Genomic DNA, 20,175 nt, shown 5'->3' with positions numbered 1-20,175 from the left:
TGTCATTAATACTGAGCACAATAAGCTCAGTTTGAATGATTAGTTGGTAAATTGGACAGATGGAATTTAATCCCGTTAAGTACAAGGTGATGCATTTTGAAAGGTCTAATAAGGAAAACACATACACAATGAATGGTAGGTCCCTAAAGAATACTGAGGGACCTTTGTGTACAAGTCCATAAATCCCTTAAAGTGTCAGCACAGGAGGACAGAATGGTGAAGAAGACATATGAGATGTTTGCCTTCATTACCCAGGCATAGAATATAGGAGCAAGGAAGTCTTGTTACAACTTTATCAAACATTGGCTAAGTTGTGTGTGATCCTGGTCGCCACACTATCAGAGGGAAGTGATTGCACCGGAGAAGATGCAAAGGAGATTGACTATGACGTGACATGCAATGAAAAGTCTCAGTTATGAGAAGAGACTGGATAGGCTAGGTTTGTTTTCATCGTAACAGAGGGGGCTTGGGGAGGAGGAGGGAGAGTCTTAATAAGGTATATACAATTATGTGAGGTATTTACAGAAGAGATTGTTAGAATCTTTTCTCATCTCAAACATGTCTAAGACTAGAGGGCATGAGCTTCAGGTGAGGAGTGAGTGGTTAAGATGAGATGTGAGAAAGAATTTTTTTCACCCAGAATGTGGTAGAAATAAGAAATGTGTTGCCTGAGAGGGTGGCAGAGGCAGATACTTTCGCAACATTTAAGAAGAATTTGAATGAGTTCTTAAAATGCCAGGGTATAGTAGGCAATGGACCAAAAGCAGATAAATGGGATTAGTTTGATTTGCTGTTTGTCCTTCAGCATAGACATGCTGGGCTGAAGGCCTGTTACTATGCTGTATGACTCTATAAAGGATGGGTACAACCAAGACAACGTAAATACTTCCACACTTGATGCTTACAAGTTATTGAATCGACTTCACTTGTGAAGGCATCTGTTACAGCTCATTACAGCAATTTCAGAGCCTTACCATTAAGAAGTAGAGTCACAATAATTATATGCTTCAGCGAACATATGCCTTCACAGCACTGTACTTTAGAAAGTCCTCCATGTTTGCCAGCTTTTCTAGAGTGCTCATGTTGATAGAGGTGTGTACAAAACACAGAAATCATATAAATGCACGAGTGGACAATACTTTCAATCTCAAGCCTCACCACATGGACTATGGCTATACACATTTTGAATTACGCTGATTTATCCTCAATGTTTTGAAGACATAATTAAATTAATGTGTCTATTATTTTCTGAATTACCCCATATTAGCCATCAGGATCAATTGAAGGTCTCATAAAAGAATGTTTTGTAATGATTGTGTGCAGCTGAATTGTAAAATTGCTAGAAGGGGCTTTCAATGCTTTTTCTTTAAAATATGTCAGTGTGAGTGGAGGAAGCAAACTACTTCATCAGATTTTGTCGCTCAATGCAATGAAATTTCAGTCATGAATTTCACCTGTCAGCTTCTTTGCTGATTGAGCGTCCAACTTAATTTTTCTTACTTTAAAGACTACACTTTAGCTGAAATTTCCATAATTTAAAACCCTATACTGTTTAAAATTAGAACAGCAGTGGCGAATAAAAGATTTGTGTTTCTTTTTAATGTGAACTGTTAAAAAATGTACATGCTCCTTACCATTTTCCTCTTGCTTTTCTTCCGTGATTTCTTGTTTCTGAACCAATTCGGGCTGAACTCCGGGGAGACAGATTGTAGAGTTTTGACAGGGATGACTGAATCCACCATCTCGAGGTAGAGTGAAACTGCGTGGTTTACCCCCACCACCACTTATTCCAGGCCATCGTTCTCCCTCTGCCAATGGGAAGGGTCCATAGTGATCCTGGATCTGGCACCTTTGAGCTGGCAAAGTTGACTGCCTCCGATGTTCTGGTGTTGGTAAGCCTGCTTCACAAAACACAGAATCCTCAAGAGGAAGAGTCTGGAGATAGTGCAGCCCTGAACTGGTCAGTGGAGTTTCTATTAGATCCTGCCATGAACGCCGTTCCCAAGCCCCTGGTTTACGAAGGGGGGACTCAGTACCTCCTGCAGGTTCTGGTCGGAATTCTTCATGGGATGAATGAGAATGAGAGGTTTCCGTAGACGACAGTCTATTATGCTTAGGTTCGAGGTATGGACTAGCACAGTTCACCTTAAAATAATGACAAAATGATCAATATCAAATATTAATGGTGCATTAAAATGTTCAGGATAAGGACACCACTCACTTCTTGAAAACTGCTTTCATTTCTCAGTTTAGTATTAACCTATCAATTGTTTGAACATGCTACTGTTTGGTTCATCACCACTTAAATATTTGATCGTGGAACATCTTTTCAGTAAAACAGGAAATTACGTCGCTGACCTCTTGTGCAAAATGGACAATTGCAAAACATAAATCAGAATTTGAATATTTAAAACTTAGGAGGAAAGGAAATAAATAGGGAATATGTGAAATACAATTTATACTCATTGGGTCCAATTTTTAGATCAATGCAAAAAATGATAGATAAAATACACCTAAAAATAGAAGGAAACATGATCAGAATGAGCAATGTTCATAACTTCAAGTGTAATTAGGTTGGGCAATAAATGCTGACCTAGCCAGCAACATCCCATGCCTGAGTTGGATTATCTATAAATGAAAACATTTACATGTCTTAAAATATTTAATCTATACCGCAGTTGAAGGTTAATATTACAATATTAAAAATATCCCATAAATTTGAGTATACCAATAATTGAACCAATGATCATAACCTTATTGGTTTGTTCAGCATCAAGCTGCTCAGAGTGAAAATTTATAAATTTGTTTGGTGTAAGGGAGAGAGAATATTCTTTTGGATCTTTCAGCAGATTAATGAACAAAATGATATACAATACACAAGGATTTACTAATCTTTGTAAGTGATTATGAAGTAAGTGTTTGGCTGCAATATTCCTAAAATGTATGGTTGTATTTGCTAATAATAGTTCATTAACTTGAATTGCCAAAATGTGCATAGTCTACTTGAAGCCACTTGCTAACTGTATATTTTCTTCTAAGGTGGGATGTGGAAATTGCTGACAAGGCCAGCATTTGTTGCATATCCCTAACTATTCTTCAACTGATTGGCTTTCAGGGCCAATGCAGAGAGCAGTTAAATGTCTGTGTGGCCTGGGGTCATATGAAGCTTAGGCCAAGTAAGGTAGACAGAATTCCTTAAACGACATTAAAAAAATTGAATGGCTTTTTTTAATGACACTCAACAATGATTACATCATTGACTTCGTTAATTCCAGATTTTTATTGAATTCAAATATTGCTATCTGCCTTAGTGGGATGTGAACACATGCCCGTGAGTATTAGAAACAAAAACAGAAGTTCCTGGAAAAGCTCAGTGGGTCTGGCAGCATCTGTGAAGAGAGGTCAGAGTTTTGGATCCAGCAACCCTTCCACAGAGTATTACCCTGGACTCTGGATTACAGTCCAGTGACATTAACACTAATCACTGATGCCCCCTAATGAAAGACAAAATTACTTTTAAGGGTACAGCAGACAGTGAGATTGCAAATAGATAGCAATTTAACATGTTTTTTCAAGATTATTTGTATTTTCTATTTTTTGTGACATCATCCAGTTTGTTTGATATCTCTGCTGTCTGTGCAGAGATTTGAAGATTAGATTAGATTCCCCACAGTGTGGAAGCATGCACTTCAGCCCAACAAGTCCACACCAACCCTCCTAAGACTAACCCACCCAGACCCACTTCCCTCTGACTAATGCATCTAACACTATGTGCAATTTAGCATGGCCAATTCACCTGACCTGCACATCTTTGGATTGTGGGAGGAAACCAGAGTGCCCAGAGGAAACCTACACAGACACAGGAAGAATGTGCAACTCCACACAGACAGTTACCCGAGGCTGGAATTGAACCTGGGACCTGGTGCTGTGAGGCAGCAGTGCTAAACACTGAGCCACCGTGCCGCCCCATTCAAACTGACTGTTATTACCAACCAGGATGTTCCAGACGTAACAAAGATGCAAAAGTAAACTCACTGAAGGTGCTCGGGGGTAGGTATCATAAGGAGGTGGTGGACTCTCTTGCTTGGGGGTTGATGGGGTATCTGCATCCTCTTGATCACTTTCACTCCAATAATCTATCATGATAAAGTATTAGTGAGTAATACACATTGACATTTAGAATTTACCATACACCTAATAGGATTTCTTGTATTGTTACGATAGCACAGCTCAAATGTTTTACACATACATTTCACAAGAAAGTTGTTCAATATCGTATAAGTGAATAGGCTGAATGGTCCAAGGAGTGGGATTTGCTGTCACATGGCCGTTCCACACCAAACGAATGAGCTCCATGATTCTGGCCAGCACACCCGAATGCTGCCTCTTCAGAGTCATCCAACAGAGTCTTCCATCAGAGTCATACAACATGGAAACAGACCCTTCAGTCCAACTTGTCCATGCCACTTTTTGTCTTGCAGACCTGTCAAACCACGTCAGTCCCCATAATCTTTTTACACTGCTGTATTCTGGCAGGTCTACATTCAAAAACTTTGGAAAATTGAAATAGCCTTTCAGTATGTCAATGAAAGACTGTAGTAAGTGGGCTGCATGGCAGAGTGGGTAGGGTGTGAGGTGAAGATGGTGAGAGGGAGGATAGGGAATTTGGATATGTGATGGTAGTGAGCAGCTGAGAGAATTCCTAAAAATCTTGTGTTACGTTATAAAGAAAATGGTGAAATAAGTAAATTCATGATTTGCATTGGACGTGAGGAGTACCAGACTCAATACATTGGTAGCACAATGTCTGGCCACGTAGTTTCAGCTGCCATGCACAGCATATGGCAAAGCCCATCTGCAGCTGAGTTAATGCCAGTAGTGGTGTGATGAGATAATCATGTGACCACTTAAGGGCTTCAATTGGTGGCAGTTCCGGAAGGTTAAATGTGGATCTTCCTGTCAGGAATTAACTTTGCTGGAGGTGGGAAAAAGCGTGGGGTTCAGGTCTGCCATCATCCCGCCTAAAGTAATGACCTTCCAACCAACCACTCCCCCTCAATATTACCACCATCAGGAGCAAAAGAGTTTGTCCAGAAAGCTTGGCAATATTTGTGGAAGGTAAAACCTAGTTCACGTTTAGATAAGCAACCATTATGCAGAACTGATAAAAGCAGAACCTATACACTTAATGGTAAGGTCCTCGAGAGTGTTGCTGAACAAAGAGACCTTGGAGTGTAGGTTCATAGCTCCTTGAAAGTGTAGTCACAGGTCGATAGGATAGTGAAGGTGGGATACTTGGATGATGTGGTTGAGTCAGGGGGGTGTTGCGGTGTGGGGTAGAGGGGTGGGAGGGAGGAGGTTGAGAGAAAGAGTCCAGGGGACAGCCAGAGGACAGCGATGTTGGAGGGATGGATAGCAAATGGTTATCATAGGGTTTGAGGGTCAGGAGAGATGGCAGTGGATCAAGAATTTGGAGGATCAGGGAGAGAGTTGGAAAATAAGAGGAGGGTCAAGATGCTGGAGGGCCAGGAGTGGGTGTCAGTAGGGAAACAGTAGGGAGCAGGTTTTATTTGTATAGCTATCCACTAGTCATGAATAGGTAATTGAGTCAGATACTGCTATGTCCCTAAATCAGAGGCAAAGACATTAATGTTGGGTTTGAGGAGTTGGAAATTGCCCTTCAGGTATTGAAACTGGGCAATTTCCACAGTGTCAGTATGTTGGGACTTTCTAGCAGTTCTGATGTTCATGTTTGGCAGTTCATTTGGTCTCTTAGGCGATCTGAAAACCGGAAGATCTGTGCCAGTTTATTTATCCTAATTCAGATCTAAACATCTGTAGTGAATATGACACTTAAGGCTGCTCCTAAATAATTATCATCAATATGCAATTATGTCGCCATAAAATAGGTTTAAGTTATTCACAATATTTTCAATTCAACTGCCTGGTGTTATTTGCATGTTTAATTGCTCTTGCTGTGGTCACAGGAGGGTAAAATGGCCAAATCCTCATTAGTTTTGTTTTTACTTACTTTTCAACGGCAGCTGCTCAAAGGTTTGTCATTCACATCTTATGGACACATGTGTTTTTCTTTTACTCCTGACCGTTCTCTTTATCCCTACACCACTCTTTGTTTTTTAATATCACCTGCTTGCACCCTATTGCAGACCTTCCTTTTTGCTCTCTTTTTCACCTAACCCCTTTGGCCCTTTCTCAAATATCTATGACATAGAATCATAGAGCTGTACAGCATGGAAACAGACCCTTTGGTCCAACTTGTCCATGCTGACCAGACATCATAACCCAATCTAGTCTCACTTGCCAGCACCCGGCTCATATCCCTCCAAACCCTTCCCATTCATATAACTATTCGGATGTCTTTTAAATGCTGTAAATGTACCAGCCTCCACCACTTCCTCTGGCAGCCCATTCCACACATGTACTACTCTCTGTGTGAAAAAGTTGCCTCTTAGATCTCTTTTATATCTTTCCTCTCTCACCCTAAACTTATGCCCTCTAGTTCTGGACTCCCCAACCCCAGGGAAAAGACTTTGTCTATTTTTCCTATCTATGCCCCTCATGATTTTATAAACGTCTGTAAGGTCACCCCTCAACCTCCGATGCTCCAGGGAAAACAGCCCCAGCCTGTTCAGCCTCTCCCTGTAGCTCAAATCCTCCAACCCAGGCAACATCTTTGTAAATCTTTTCTGATCCCTTCCAAGTTTCACAACATCCTTCCGATAGAAAGAGACCAGAATTGCACGCAATATTCCAAAAGTGGCCTAACCAATGAAATAAACAGCTGCAACATGACCTCCCAACTCCTGTACTCAATACTCTGACCAATAAAGGAAAGCATACCAAACACTGCCTTCACTATCCAATCAACCTGTGACTCTGCTTTCAAGGAGCTATGAACCTACACTCCAAGGTCTCTTTGTTCAGCAACACTCTCGAGGACCTTATTAAGTGTATAAGTTCTGCTTTTATCAGTTCTGCATAATGGTTGCTTATCTAAACGTGAACTAGGTTTTACTTTCCACAAATATTGCCAAGCTTTCTGGGCAAAATCTTTTGCCCCTGATGGTGGTAATATTGAGGGGGAGTGGTTGGTTGGAAGGTCATTACTTTAGGTGGGATGATGGCAGACCTGAACCCCATGCTTTTTCCCGCCTCCAGCAAAGTTAAGTCCTGACAGGAAGATCCAAATTTAACCTTCCGGAACTGCCACCAATTGAAGCCCTTAAGTGGTCACATGAGGATCTCATCACATCACTGCTGGCATTAACTTAGTTGCAGATGGGCTTTGCCATATGCTGTGCATGGCAGCTGAAACTATGTGGCCAGACGTTGTGCTACCAATGTATTGAGTCTGGTGCTCCTCACATCCAATGCAAATCATGAATGTCACCATTTTCTTTATAATGTAACACAAGATTTTTAGGAATTCTCTCAGCTGCTAACTACCATCACATATCCAAACTCCCTTTTCACTCCAAATTTCTTAAACCTGTTTTGACTTCCAGCATGTAAGCCCATGACTCTCATAAGACCCTTTTAAATCCATGTTTCTGCCCCTCCTAAACTCCTGAAGTAGCCTCAAAACTATAGCAACGCAAGGCAATTTTGATGTTCAATTTTATCTTTGGCCCTTATCACAGTCCACGTGCTGCTGAAGAATTCCAAAAGCATTCTGCTTGGTCTAGTGCTTGAAAACTTAGAGGGGAATTTTAAATCCCTGGAAATGGGTGGGCAGCGTTTAAATGGAATGTGAAAAAGTTCAAGATGTCAAGTTCACCCTGACCAATTTATTTCTGGACTAAACAGATATGAGTAACCAACGTTGGAGCAATACCTGCCCCAATGGAAGCCAAACCTGTTAATCAGGCTGACCGCTGGACTGGAATTCTGTGAAAACAATATTTCACAGTATGAAGGGAAAGTCCATAGCCAGGTGTGGTCACCCGGACTTGTGGCTTCCCATTGAAAACACTTAACCCTACTGACTACCCTGACTACCAAACCTGCCCCGTTAAAATCACGGCTATAGCTTTAGATTAAAACAAATAGAACCCATATAAGAAGGTGAATTATATACATCAAAGTCATACTACTTTGAAATTGTCCTTGGGTTTAAATATTATTTCAGTGCCAATATCTTTCGGCGAATACAGATCAAAAAAAGGATTGATTCTTCTCCCGTCACCATCTTCCCCAGACCATTTTCCAACAGTGTTTTTGGTACAGAGTATCTTTACATCAACACACAGAACAATAGTGGTGTGCAAAAAAATCCACATTTTCCCATAAAGACATTGGTGCATGTAGATGCAGCATGTAAATAACTAACTCCGAGCTGTCTTTGCTGATTTCATTGAACTAAATCAACATAATTGAAACTTTGAATATATTGTTACTTATATATGTATTAAAGTTTACATTTACACAAATGCAGAAAATCAATTGGTCTTAAGAAGTCTAGTGCTCTGTGCAGTTTTCATGAATTATGCAAAAGTTGGAAATAGCATAAACCACTCTTTTGAACAACAAATTGAGCTTTAAAACTTTTTCTAAAAATGTGTACACGTATTTTGGAAATATTAGGGTTTCTTTCAGAACAAGCTTTTGAAGCGAACCTTAGTTTTCAGTTGTTTTAGCATTTCTCAGAAGTCATGTACTGCATCATTCTCATAGTTACCTTCCTCTCCAATCATATTTTCATCATTCCAAGTTACAGTTCACCATTTTTAATCCAAAAAATTAGACATTCAACTTGCGCTGGAATGTAATTCCAAAATACTTGGGTAAAGATATAAAAGGATACGTTTAATTCAAACCATCTGACAAAAAAAACTCATGAGGGAAAACTTAAACTGCCCAATTTTACTTTCAAGAGTTAAAAATTAAGCTGAAACAGAGTCAAAACAAATAATCAATCCGATTGCATCAATATTCTTGGAACAAAAATCTGCATCTATATGGCTCCTTTAATGGAGCGAAGCATCCCAAGATGCTTCATAGAATGTTATCAAACAAAATTTAGCCTTAAGAAACATTAAGAGATATTAGGATGGATGACCAATAGAAGAAGGGTCCCAAAGGAAGAAAAAAAGGGAGAGAGATGCAGGGCAGGAATTCATTATGACGTAATGACCTTAACAGCTGATAGCATAACCAACAAAGGGAGAGCACAAAAAATTGGGGATAAGCAAGATACCAAGAATACAAGAGCACTGAGATCTCAGAGAGAGTAGAACCGCAGAAGGTTACAAAGACAGGGAATGGTGAGGCAACAGGGGGATTTGTAAACAAGGATGGGGGAGGGGGGAGTTCTAAAATCGAGATGCTGCATGACTGGGGGCTAATAATGGTCAGTGAGTGCAGGGGTGACAGGCAAACTGTTAGGTTTTACACATGACATTGTAGTGGTAATAATAATCGATGTCGGAAGATTCATTGAGATTTACTGTATAATTACTTAGCATGATGACATCAATACCTTGGTCTTGTTTGAGTCGTTGCTCCTTTTCTGCATATCCCACTGTTGCTAAGCCAAGCCTGCTCAGCCACCTGTTGGGAAAAAAATGTAGGAGTCTCATGATTAATTGGTCCTTTGAAAATCTTAGAATATTTATTTTTCTTGAGTGCTCTGTCTGAAGACATCTATGCCCACAGCTCAAGACTTCCACCATAAGTAAGGCAAGAATGCAGAATCCATCCCAAACAGGGAGGAGATTCAACCCAGTGTTGTAGGGATCATTCTGATCCACATTAGGCATTTATTTCCCTGCAATGGAGTCTGATTTACTGAAGCAATTGACACTATAAAATGGATGATGTGGAGATGCCAGTGTTGGACTGGGGTGTACAAAGTTAAAAATCACACAACACCAGGTTATAGTCCAACAGGTTTATTTGGAAGCACTAGCTTTTGGAGCACTGCTCCTTCATCAGGTGGTTAAAGATCATCTGCCTGATGACAACCACCCTGATGACGAAGCAGCGCACGAATCGCTGGTGCAGCATATAATAAGAAAGGCAAATGGAATCCTGGCATTTATTGCATGAGGAGTGGATTATAAAAGTAGTGTTGTTACAATTATACATGGCATTGGTGAGATGACATCTGGAATACTGTGTCCAGTTTTGCTGTCCTAACTTGAGGAAGCTTGTGGTGGCACAGGAAGCAGTTCACAGGAGATACACCAGGGAGTTCAGGGATGGAAGGGATGTTGAAGGTTAAATAATTTGGGCTTGTATGTGCTGGAGTTCAGAAGAATGGGGGGGTGGGGGGGGGGGTGGTGGTGAATCTGATTGAGGTGTGTAAAATGCTAAAAGGGGTTGATAAGGTGGATGCTGAACAGATGCTCCACTTTGTGGGACAGTCTTGAACAAGAAAACATAGATTTAGAGTGAGAAGAACCAGGTTCAAAACTGCAATGAGGAGAAACTATGTTTCTCAGAGGGTTGTGAATCTATGGAACTTACAGCCCCATACTGCAGTTGAGGCAGAATTGATCAAGAAAGAAAGAGCTAGGTTTCTGATGAAAACTGGGATAAAGGGCAATGCGGAGTAGGCAGCAAAGTGGAGTTGAGAGCAGGACAAGATCAGCTATGATCATGTTAAATGGCAAAGCAGTCTTGAAATGCTGCATTGCCTACTCCTGCTCCTAACTCCTATGAAAATTCTGTGACAAGAAGAAGGTGGGAAATCGATATGAAAGTTAAGATCTCATATCAAAATGTTATGTTAGTTCACAGAATTCCCACAGTGAGGAAACAGGCCATTTGGTCCAACAAGTCGACACCAAACCCCCGAATGTAACTGGGAGGAAACTGAAGCACCTGGAAGAAACCCGACATGGGAAGAATGCGCAAACTCCGCACAGACAGCTGCCCAGAGGGTGGAATTGAATCCGGGTCTCTGGCACTATGAGGCAGCAGTGCTAACCACTGAGCCTCCATGCCAGTACAAAAAATTGGAACAGTGCGATGGCCAGAAACCTTCTTGATGAATCAAGGAAATAGTGAGTGATTTACTTGGAAATATGCTCTCACCAGGCTCAGTTGTTCAGTCACCCAACGTGCAGAAAGAAATAGTGACATTTCCAGTGTATTATGTTGCCATCAGGGCATTGCAGAGGTGACCATATTGTTTCAGTGTCTGTTATGTGCTACTGCTGACGTTTACGTTCCACTTGATGGGGTTAACTGAATGTTATTATGTTTACATGCCAGGTAATATAGAATCAGAGTGCTAATGCAAGCATAACTCTCTGCCCGAAATGGATACTAATCAATTGAAAGACCTCAAATAAAAAAAAAGCCATTTTACTTCTTTTCATTTGTAGGAATGTCTACTTCTGTGGCTAAAGTTAGATCCTATCTCTTACGTATAACTAATCCCCCTGTATATGGAGGCTCAGTGGTTAGCACTGCTGCCTCACAGCGCCAGGGACCTGGGTTTGATTCCAGCCTCGGGTTACTGTCTGTGTGGAGTTTGCGCGTTCTCCTCGTGTCTGCGTGGATTTCCTCTTGGCGCTCTGGTTTCCTCCCACAGCCAAAGATGAGCATGTTAGGTGAACTGGCCATGCTAAATTGCCCATAGTGTTCAGGGATGTGTAGATTAAGTGTATTAGTCAGGGGCAAATGTAGATTAATAGGGTAGGGGATTGGGTCTGGGTGGGATACTCTTCAGAGGGCCAATGTGGAGTTGTTGGGCCAAATGGCCTGTTTTCATACTGTAGGGATTCTATGTCCATAAGCTTGTTTCACAACAAAACCAATTTAAACACATGTAGAATTGTGTATAGGATTTTGATGAAAAGTTATTGACCAGAAACCTTAACTCTGTGTCTCTCTTCCATCGATTGCTGATTAATCTGTTGGGATTTTTCAAAGTTTCCCAGCTGGGAAAGCAAAGATGTTTAGAAATAATTTATGACCTCTCAAATTAAACTGATACTGATTGGTTTGATATTCCATTTTCCTGGAATGCTGGTTGTAAGTGCCTATTGATGATTCCTATTGTGGTACAGTCGGTTGCATAGAGTGGAGAAAGACGGAATTCCACCTTGCATTCCACAGACGTTTCAAACATTCCCAGTTCTTACATCCACAATTCTACCTGGCTGATGAAAGACATCAATGGTGTCCAGCCAAGATGTTTCTTTGGCAGATTACAGAGATTCCTGGTGAACACGGAGATATATACCTCTGATCTCTGAGGATTAATTTCTTGTCAGTACAAATACAAATCCACAAACTATCATTCAAACAGATACTTTAATCAAAGCAAGATTAATGAAAACAAGGATGAAATGATAATTGTGCACCTGACATATGATCACAATGATCTTTCATGTCAAATTTTAGATGTACAACTCAATTTCTTTATTACCATGAGACATTTATTTTCCCTCTCGCCCTTTTCTCTGGAAGGTGATGACTCACAATGGATACAATTTCACAGACTTGGCAGCACCAAAAGATTTAGGCTGAAATAGCTATTCATGAGGTCTTAGTCTAGATCACAAGCATTAGCTGTTATCTGAATAGAAGGGGGAGTGGACTCCAGTTTTACAAACCTTTTATGAAGTGTCATGCCTTCTTAACAACAATGCTCTTCAATAGACAGTGGACAACAGACTATTGGTGCAGGAGCAGGCCATTCGGCCCTTCGAGTCAGCACCATCATTCATTATGATCATGGCTGATAATCCACATTCAATATCCTGTTTCTGCCTTATCGCCATAACCCTTGATTCCACTATCTTTAAGAGCTCTATCCATCTCTTTCTTGAATGTATCTAGAGACTTGGCCTCAACAGCCTTCTGGGGCAGAGCATTCCATACACCCACCACTCTCTGGGTGAAGATGATTCTCCTCAGCTCTGTCCTAAATGGCATACCCCTTATTTTTAAACTGTGTCCTCTGGTTCTGGACTCACCCATCAGCGGAAACATGCTTCCTACCTCTAATCCTTTAATAATCTTATACGTCTCAATCAGATCTTTAATATATTTGGATACAAAACTGGCTCAAAGGTAGAAGACAGAGGGTGGTGGTGGAGGGTTGTTTTTCAGATTGGAGGCTTGTGACCAGTGGAGTGCCACAAGGATCGGTGCTGAGTCCACTACTTTTTGTCATTTACATAAATGATTTGGATGCGAGCATAAGAGGTACAGTTAGTAAGTTGGAGATGACACCAAAATTGGAGGTGTAGTGGACAGCGAAGAGGGTTACCTCAGATTACAACAGGATCTGAGCTGAGTTTAATTCAGATAAATGCGAGGTGCTGCATTTTGGGAAAGCAAATCTTAGCAAGACTTATACACTTAATGGCAAGGTCCAAGGGAGTGTTGCTGAACAGAGAGACCTTGGAGTGTAGGTTCATAACTCCTTGAAAGTGGAGTCGCAGGTAGATAGGATAGTGAAGAAGATGTTTGGTATGCTTTCCTTTATTAGTGAGAGTATTGAGTATAGGAGTTGGGAGGTCATGTTGTGGCTGTACAGGACATTGGTTAGGCCACTGTTAGAATATTGCGTGCAATTCTGGTCTCCTTCCTATTGGAAAGATGTTGTGAAACTTGAAAGGGTTCAGAAAAGATTTACAAGGATGTTGCCAGGATTGGAGGATTTGAGCTACAGGGAGAGGCTGAACAAGCTGGGGCTGTTTTACCTGGAGCGTCGGAGGCTAAGGGGTGACCTTATAGAGGTTTATAAAATTATGAGGGGCATGTATAGGATAAATAGACAAAGTCTTTTCCCTGGTGTCAGGGAGTCTAGAACTAGAGGGCATAGGTTCACGGTGAGAGGGGAAAGATATAAAAGAGACCTAAGGGGCAACCTTTTCACGCAGAGGGTAGTACGTGTATGGAATGAGCTACCAGAGGAAGTGATGGAGGCTGGTACAATTGCAACATTTAAGAAGCATTTGAATGGGTATATGAATAGGAAAGGTTTGGAGGGATATGGGCTGGGTGCGGCAGGTGGGACTAGATTGGGTTGGGATGTCTGGTCAGCATGGATGGGTTGGACCGAAGGGTCTGTTTCCATGCTGTACATCTTTATGACTCTATCTATTGTAGGTAGAAAATTCTGAGAGATAAGATATACATGCATTTGGAAAGACAGGGTTTGATTAGTCAGCATGGCTTTGTGTATGGGAGATCATGCCTCACAAATTTGTTAGAGTTCTTTAATGAAGGACCAGGAAAGTACATGCAGTCTGGATTGATTTCAGCCTACACTGCACTCCCTCAATAGCTAGAATGTCTTTCCTCAAATTTGGAGACCAAAACTGCACACAATACTCCAGGTGCGGTCTTTACCATGGCACTATGCAGCTGTAGAAGGACCCCTTTGCTCCTATACGCAATTCCTCTTGTTCTGAAGGCCAGCATGCCATTAGCTTTCTTCACTGCTTGCTGTACCTGCGTGCCTGCTTTCATTGACTGAACACCTAGCTCTCGTTGTACTTCCCCTTTACCTAACTTGACTTCATTTAGGTAGTAATCTGCCTTCCTGTTCTTGCCACCAAAGTGGATAACCACACATTTATCCACATTAAACTGCATTTGTCATGCAACCATCCACTCACCTAACCTGTCCAAGTCACCCTGTATTCTCATAAAATCCTCTTCATATTTCACTCTACCGCCCAGCTTTGTGTCATCAGCAAATTTGTGAATATTACTTTTAATATCTTCATCTATATCATTAATGTATACGATATACAGTTGCGGTCCCGGTACTGAACTTGTGGTATCCCACTGGTCACCACCGCCTGCCATTCCGAAAAGGATCCAGCCAGCCAATTTTCAATCCAAGTCAGTATTTTGCCCCCAATACCATGTGCCCTAGGTTTGCTCATGAATCTCCTAAGTGGGACTATATCAAAGACTTTCTGTATACTACATCCACTGGCTCTCCCTTGCCCATCTTCATAGTTACATCCTCAAAAAATTCCAAAGATTCGTCAAGCACAATTTCCCATTCGTAAATCCATGCTGACTCTGACCTATCCTGTTACTGCTATCCAAATGAGTCATAATTTCATCTTTAATTGTTGACTCCAGCATCTTTCCCACACTGCCATCAAGCTAACCGGTCTATAATTCCGTTTTCTCTTTCCCTCCTTTCTTGAAAGGTGGGACAAATTAGCCACCCCAATCCGCAAGAACTGATCCTGAATTGATAGAACATTTGAAAATGATTACCAATGCATCTATGAGTTCTAAGGCCACCTCCTTAAGTACCCTGGGATGCAGACCATTATGTCCCGGGGATGTTTAGCTTTCAGACCTAACAGTCTATCCAACACCATTCCCTACCTAATATAAATTCCCTTCAGTTCATCCATTACCCTATGTCCTTCAGCCACTATTACATCTGGGAGATTGCTTGTGTCTTCCCCAGTGAAGACAGATCCAAAGTACCTATTCAACTCTTCTGCCATTTCCTTGTTCCCTATAATAAATTCACACACTTCTGTCTTCAAGGACCCAATTTTAGTCTTAACCTTTTTTTCCTATCCACAGACCTAAAAAAGCTTTTACTATCCTCCTTTATATTTCACGCCTCATTTTTTCTCCACGTATTGCCTTTTTAGTTATCCTCTGTTGCTCTTTAAAAGTTCCCCGTCCTCTGGCTTCCCGCTCATCTTAGCTATGTTATACTTCACTTTTATCTTTATACATTCCTTAATTTCCCTCATTAGCCACGGCTGCCCCTGCCTCCCCTTAGGATCTTTCTTTCTCTGTGGAATGAACTGATTCTGCACCTTCTGCATTATATCCAGAAATACCTGCCATTGTTGTTCCACTGCTATCCATGAACCATTGAACTTTAGCCAGTTCCTTCCTCATAGCTCCATAGTTCCCTTTGTTCAACTGCAATACTGACACTTCCAATTCTCCCTACTCCCTCTGAAACTGCAGATTAAAATTTATCAGATTATGGTCACTACTTCCTAATGGCTCCTTGACTTCGAGGTCCCTGATCAAATCCGGTTTGTTGCACAACATCAGATCCAGAAGTGCCTTCTCCCAAATAGACTCCAGTACAAGCTGTTCTAAAAAATCCATCTTGGAGGCACTCCACAAACTCCCTTTTATGGGATCCAGAACCATTCTGATTCTCCCAGTCTATCTGCATGTGAAAACCCCATAACAACTGTAGTAATATTTCCTCATGCGAAAACCAGCCCGATGACTTCATTCATCTGCACAATGTGGGTATCGCAGTAGAAGCCAGTATATATCGTCCATCTTGAACTGAAAGTTGCCCTCTTGAACTATCAAATGGCCTACCAGACCAATTCAGAGAATAGTTATGAGTCAATCACATTACCTTAGCTTTGGAATCATGTCTGGGCTGGATCAGATTAGGATGGTAGCTTTCTTTCCCAGAAAGATGTTAGTGAACCAGAGTTGAGGAATACTAGTGGGAGTTAGACAGAGATTGGTGTAGAGCTAGGGGCAAGTGGAGTGGGGTGGAGGGGAGAGAGACAGAGATCTCAGAGCTTGGAGACTGCAGATCGGACTGTCTAACTGCAGTGTGAGCTGGAAAAAAATCATCTGACCAGTGCAGAAGAGTGATAAAATCGGCTATGCAGGCTGATTAATATAAATAAATTAGTAACTCACCTTCTGTGAATGGGTTGAGCATCTAGCTCCCCCCCTATTGTGTTTGTTTTTTGACAAGTAAGTGAGTTGAGGCAGGTTGGGATGGGGTTTGAATTTAAAAAAATCTCACCTAACCCACAGGCACCATTTTTATGGGTTAAAATTACTTAATTTTATGTCTTATTTAAGAATAGATCAGTATCAACAATAACTTACATTTATATACTGCCTTTAAGTTCAGAAAACACCTTAAACAGCAGCATAAGCAGACTAAAACTGATGCCAGGTTAGAAGGAGATATCAGGAAGAAAAGCTTGAGCAAGCGTGAAGGCTTTATGGTGGGTGGAGATTGGTGGTGAGGTGGGTGGTGTTGAATAGAGAGCTTTGTTAATGGAATTCCAGACCGCACATGATTCTATTAAATCAAGCCCATAACTATGTGGCTGCTCATGAATTTCCTTCAGCATTGGTGATGTTTATAAATGCAGGGGACGTTTGTCACAATTTAATATTTTTAATATCTTCATATGAAGAATATCACCCGAAACAACAAATGTACAGGGTTTTGGACTCTTGTGGCATAGTGTGTTTTTTTTCCCTGTTTTTAAATGTCTCACAAAATATCTAAATAGGTTGATTCACAATACTTACAAATAGGACTTGATAGTGTAATTCACTATTGGTTTTCAAATGGCATTAATTACTATAATGCAGCTTTATAACTGTCTCCCATCTATTTATTTTACACATTAAAAGAATCCTAGATTATATAAATGTACGGGCATTTACCAAAACAAAATTCTTGCAAGTTAGATGTAGTTGCTATGTGTTGAGTGTTAGTTAGTTTGATATTTAACATATTGTTCTGCAGGCTAGCTGACTGTTTTCATTTTCCTTTGCTAGAATTATACTATACTCCTGGGAAAATATGCAATGTTGTCATTACAAAATCTACACTGCCAAGCTTCAGCTCAGACACTCTTTTAACAGTGATGAATGTAAGCACTGTACTTCCTTTCTGTTCCTCAAAAACACTCTCTGTTAATCACCTCATTAAAATAATCTGTCAAGCACTTGCTCTATTTGCTCTCAACTTTAAAGTAAGCTGTCAAAAAGATCAAAGAGGTTGCAAGAGGATATATCCAGGTTAACGAGGTGGGAAAAGATCAAGTTCAATGGAATATAATGTGGGAAATTGTGCAGTTAACCGTATTAGTAGGAAATATAGCAAAGTAATTTTTTGGATGGGTGCATCACTGGGGGAATGTTGTATTCAGAGGGAGCTGGGAATTCTTGTACATAAATCCCAGAAAGTGAATATGGAGGTACAGCAAGCAATTGGGAAAGCAAATGGGATGTCAGGACTGAATTGTACCTTTTTTTGGTGAACAGCAAGTTGGATAGAGTTTTCTCCAAGGTTATTCACCATGAGGGCTAGCAGTATTTCTCACCATAACCTAGCTATCTCGCCTCATTAACTATTTACCTCATGCTCCTATGGCATCCCTCATATCTAATTCTAGCCCCATCTTACCACATGCTACTCCTGGAACAACTTGCCCCTCATCGGATATCCACTTGTCCCTACACCATCTTGAAAAGTCCATTGTGCACCAGACAAGCAGCCAGTCCATAGCGGCCCCACATGGTTTCAGACTTTGCCCTGGACACAGCAGAGAGGAAGTAGGAATGGACCTGGAGATCCTGCTGGACATGATGGTGCAGAAGAAGGATTTCCTCTTCCCCAGGACTACCAATGAAGGACATGACAGTAGGCCATGCCAGCCTGATCTGAATTTGCTCACTGGATCAGTGCAATCTGAGTGAATGTACAGCTGTGTAGGATGAAGGAGGAGAAAGTGAGGTCTGCAGATGCTGGAGATCAGAGCTGAAAATGTGTTGCTGGAAAAGCGCAGCAGGTCAGGCAGCATCCAAGGAACAGGAGATTCGACGTTTTGGCCATAAGCCCTTCTTCAGGAAGGATGAAGGTCAACATTCACCATTGTCCCAGCATAAGTGTACCAGCTTCTCTCCAATACCACACTCTCAGTCCATTTCAGCTACTGCCATTACTTAATACTCTCACCAATGCCTGCAATATCTTTCCTCACTTGCTGTCACCCACCATGAATCCTGCATGCCCTTTGTGCTACCTACTCATTTGCTTAGGACACCTCCTGACCTGTACAAGCACTCACAGCTGTGCCACCCACTTTCACCTTACATAGAACATAGAACATAGAACATAGAACATAGAAAGATACAGCGCAGTACAGGCCCTTCGGCCCTCGATGTTGCGCCGACCGAATCCTACCTAACCTACACTAGCCCAATAACTTCCAAATGCCTATCCAATGCCCGCTTAAATGACCATAAAGAAGGACAGTTCACCACTGCTACTGGCAGGGCATTCCATGAACTCACAACCCGCTGTGTAAAGAATCTACCCCTAACATCTGTCCTATACCTACCACCCCTTAATTTAAAGCTGTGTCCCCTAGTAACACCTGACTCCATTAGTGGTAAAAGGTTCTCAGTGTCGACCCTATCTAAACCCCTAATCATCTTATACACCTCTACCAAATCTCCCCTAAACCTTCTCTTCTCCAATGAGAACAGCCCCAAGTGCCTCAGCCTTTCCTCATAAGATTTTCCTACCATTCCAGGCAACATCCTGGTAAACCTCCTCTGCACTCGTTCCAATGCCTCCACATCCTTCCTATAGTATGGCGACCAAACCTGCACACAATACTCCAGATGAGGCCGCACCAGAGTCATATACAGTTGCAACATGACCTCAGGACTCCGGAACTCAATTCCTCTACCAATAAAGCCCAGTACACCATATGCCTTCCTCACAGCACTATTTACCTGGGTGGCAACTTTCAGAGATCTGTGTACATGGACACCAAGATCCCTCTGCTCATCCACACTACCAAGTAGCCTACCATTAGCCCAGTAATCCATCTTCTTGTTACTCCTACCAAAGTGAATGACTTCACACTTAGCTACATTGAATTCCATTTGCCACATTTCTGCCCAGCTCTGCAACTTATCTATATCCCGCTGTAACCTACCACTTCCTTCCTCACTATCCACAACTCCACCGACTTTTGTGTCATCCGCAAACTTGCTTACCCAGCTTTCAAGCCCTTCCTCTAGATCATTTATAAAGATAACAAAAAGCAATGGTCCCAAAACAGATCCTTGTGGTACACCGCTAGTAACTGCACTCCAAGATGAACATAGTCCATCAACTACTACCCTCTGTCTCCTTCCAGCCAGCCAATTCCTAATCCAAACCTCTAATGTATCCTCAATGCCATACCTCCGTAGTTTTAGCATTAGCCTACCATGGGGAACCTTATCGAACGCCTTACTAAAATCCATATACACAACATCTACTGCTTTACCCTCGTCCACTTCCTTAGTCACCTTCTCAAAGAACTCAATAAGGTTTGTGAGGCACGACCTGCCCTTCACAAAACCATGCTGACTATCCTTGATCACGTTATTCCTATCCAGATGTTCATAAATCTTATCCCT

At 41.5% G+C, this 20,175-nt stretch overlaps 1 protein-coding gene across 1 annotated transcript in view; it reads right to left on the bottom strand.

Annotated features, from left to right (window-relative positions):
* Nucleotides 1–20,175, bottom strand: part of cnksr2a (connector enhancer of kinase suppressor of Ras 2a) — a 481,257-nt gene that overhangs the window by 60,647 nt on the left and 400,435 nt on the right. Inside the window, exons 18-20 of the mRNA XM_060832965.1 lie at nucleotides 9,500–9,570; nucleotides 4,036–4,136; nucleotides 1,635–2,145 (exon numbers count right to left, since the gene is read on the bottom strand). Of these exons, the coding sequence (XP_060688948.1) occupies nucleotides 1,635–2,145; nucleotides 4,036–4,136; nucleotides 9,500–9,570 (683 nt within the window). The remainder of the gene's footprint in view (nucleotides 1–1,634; nucleotides 2,146–4,035; nucleotides 4,137–9,499; nucleotides 9,571–20,175) is intronic.

This window comes from Hemiscyllium ocellatum, chromosome 12, assembly GCF_020745735.1.
Source record: "Hemiscyllium ocellatum isolate sHemOce1 chromosome 12, sHemOce1.pat.X.cur, whole genome shotgun sequence".
NCBI classification, from domain to species: Eukaryota; Metazoa; Chordata; class Chondrichthyes; order Orectolobiformes; family Hemiscylliidae; genus Hemiscyllium; species Hemiscyllium ocellatum.
This window is presented reverse-complemented; position numbering and strand designations above follow the sequence as displayed.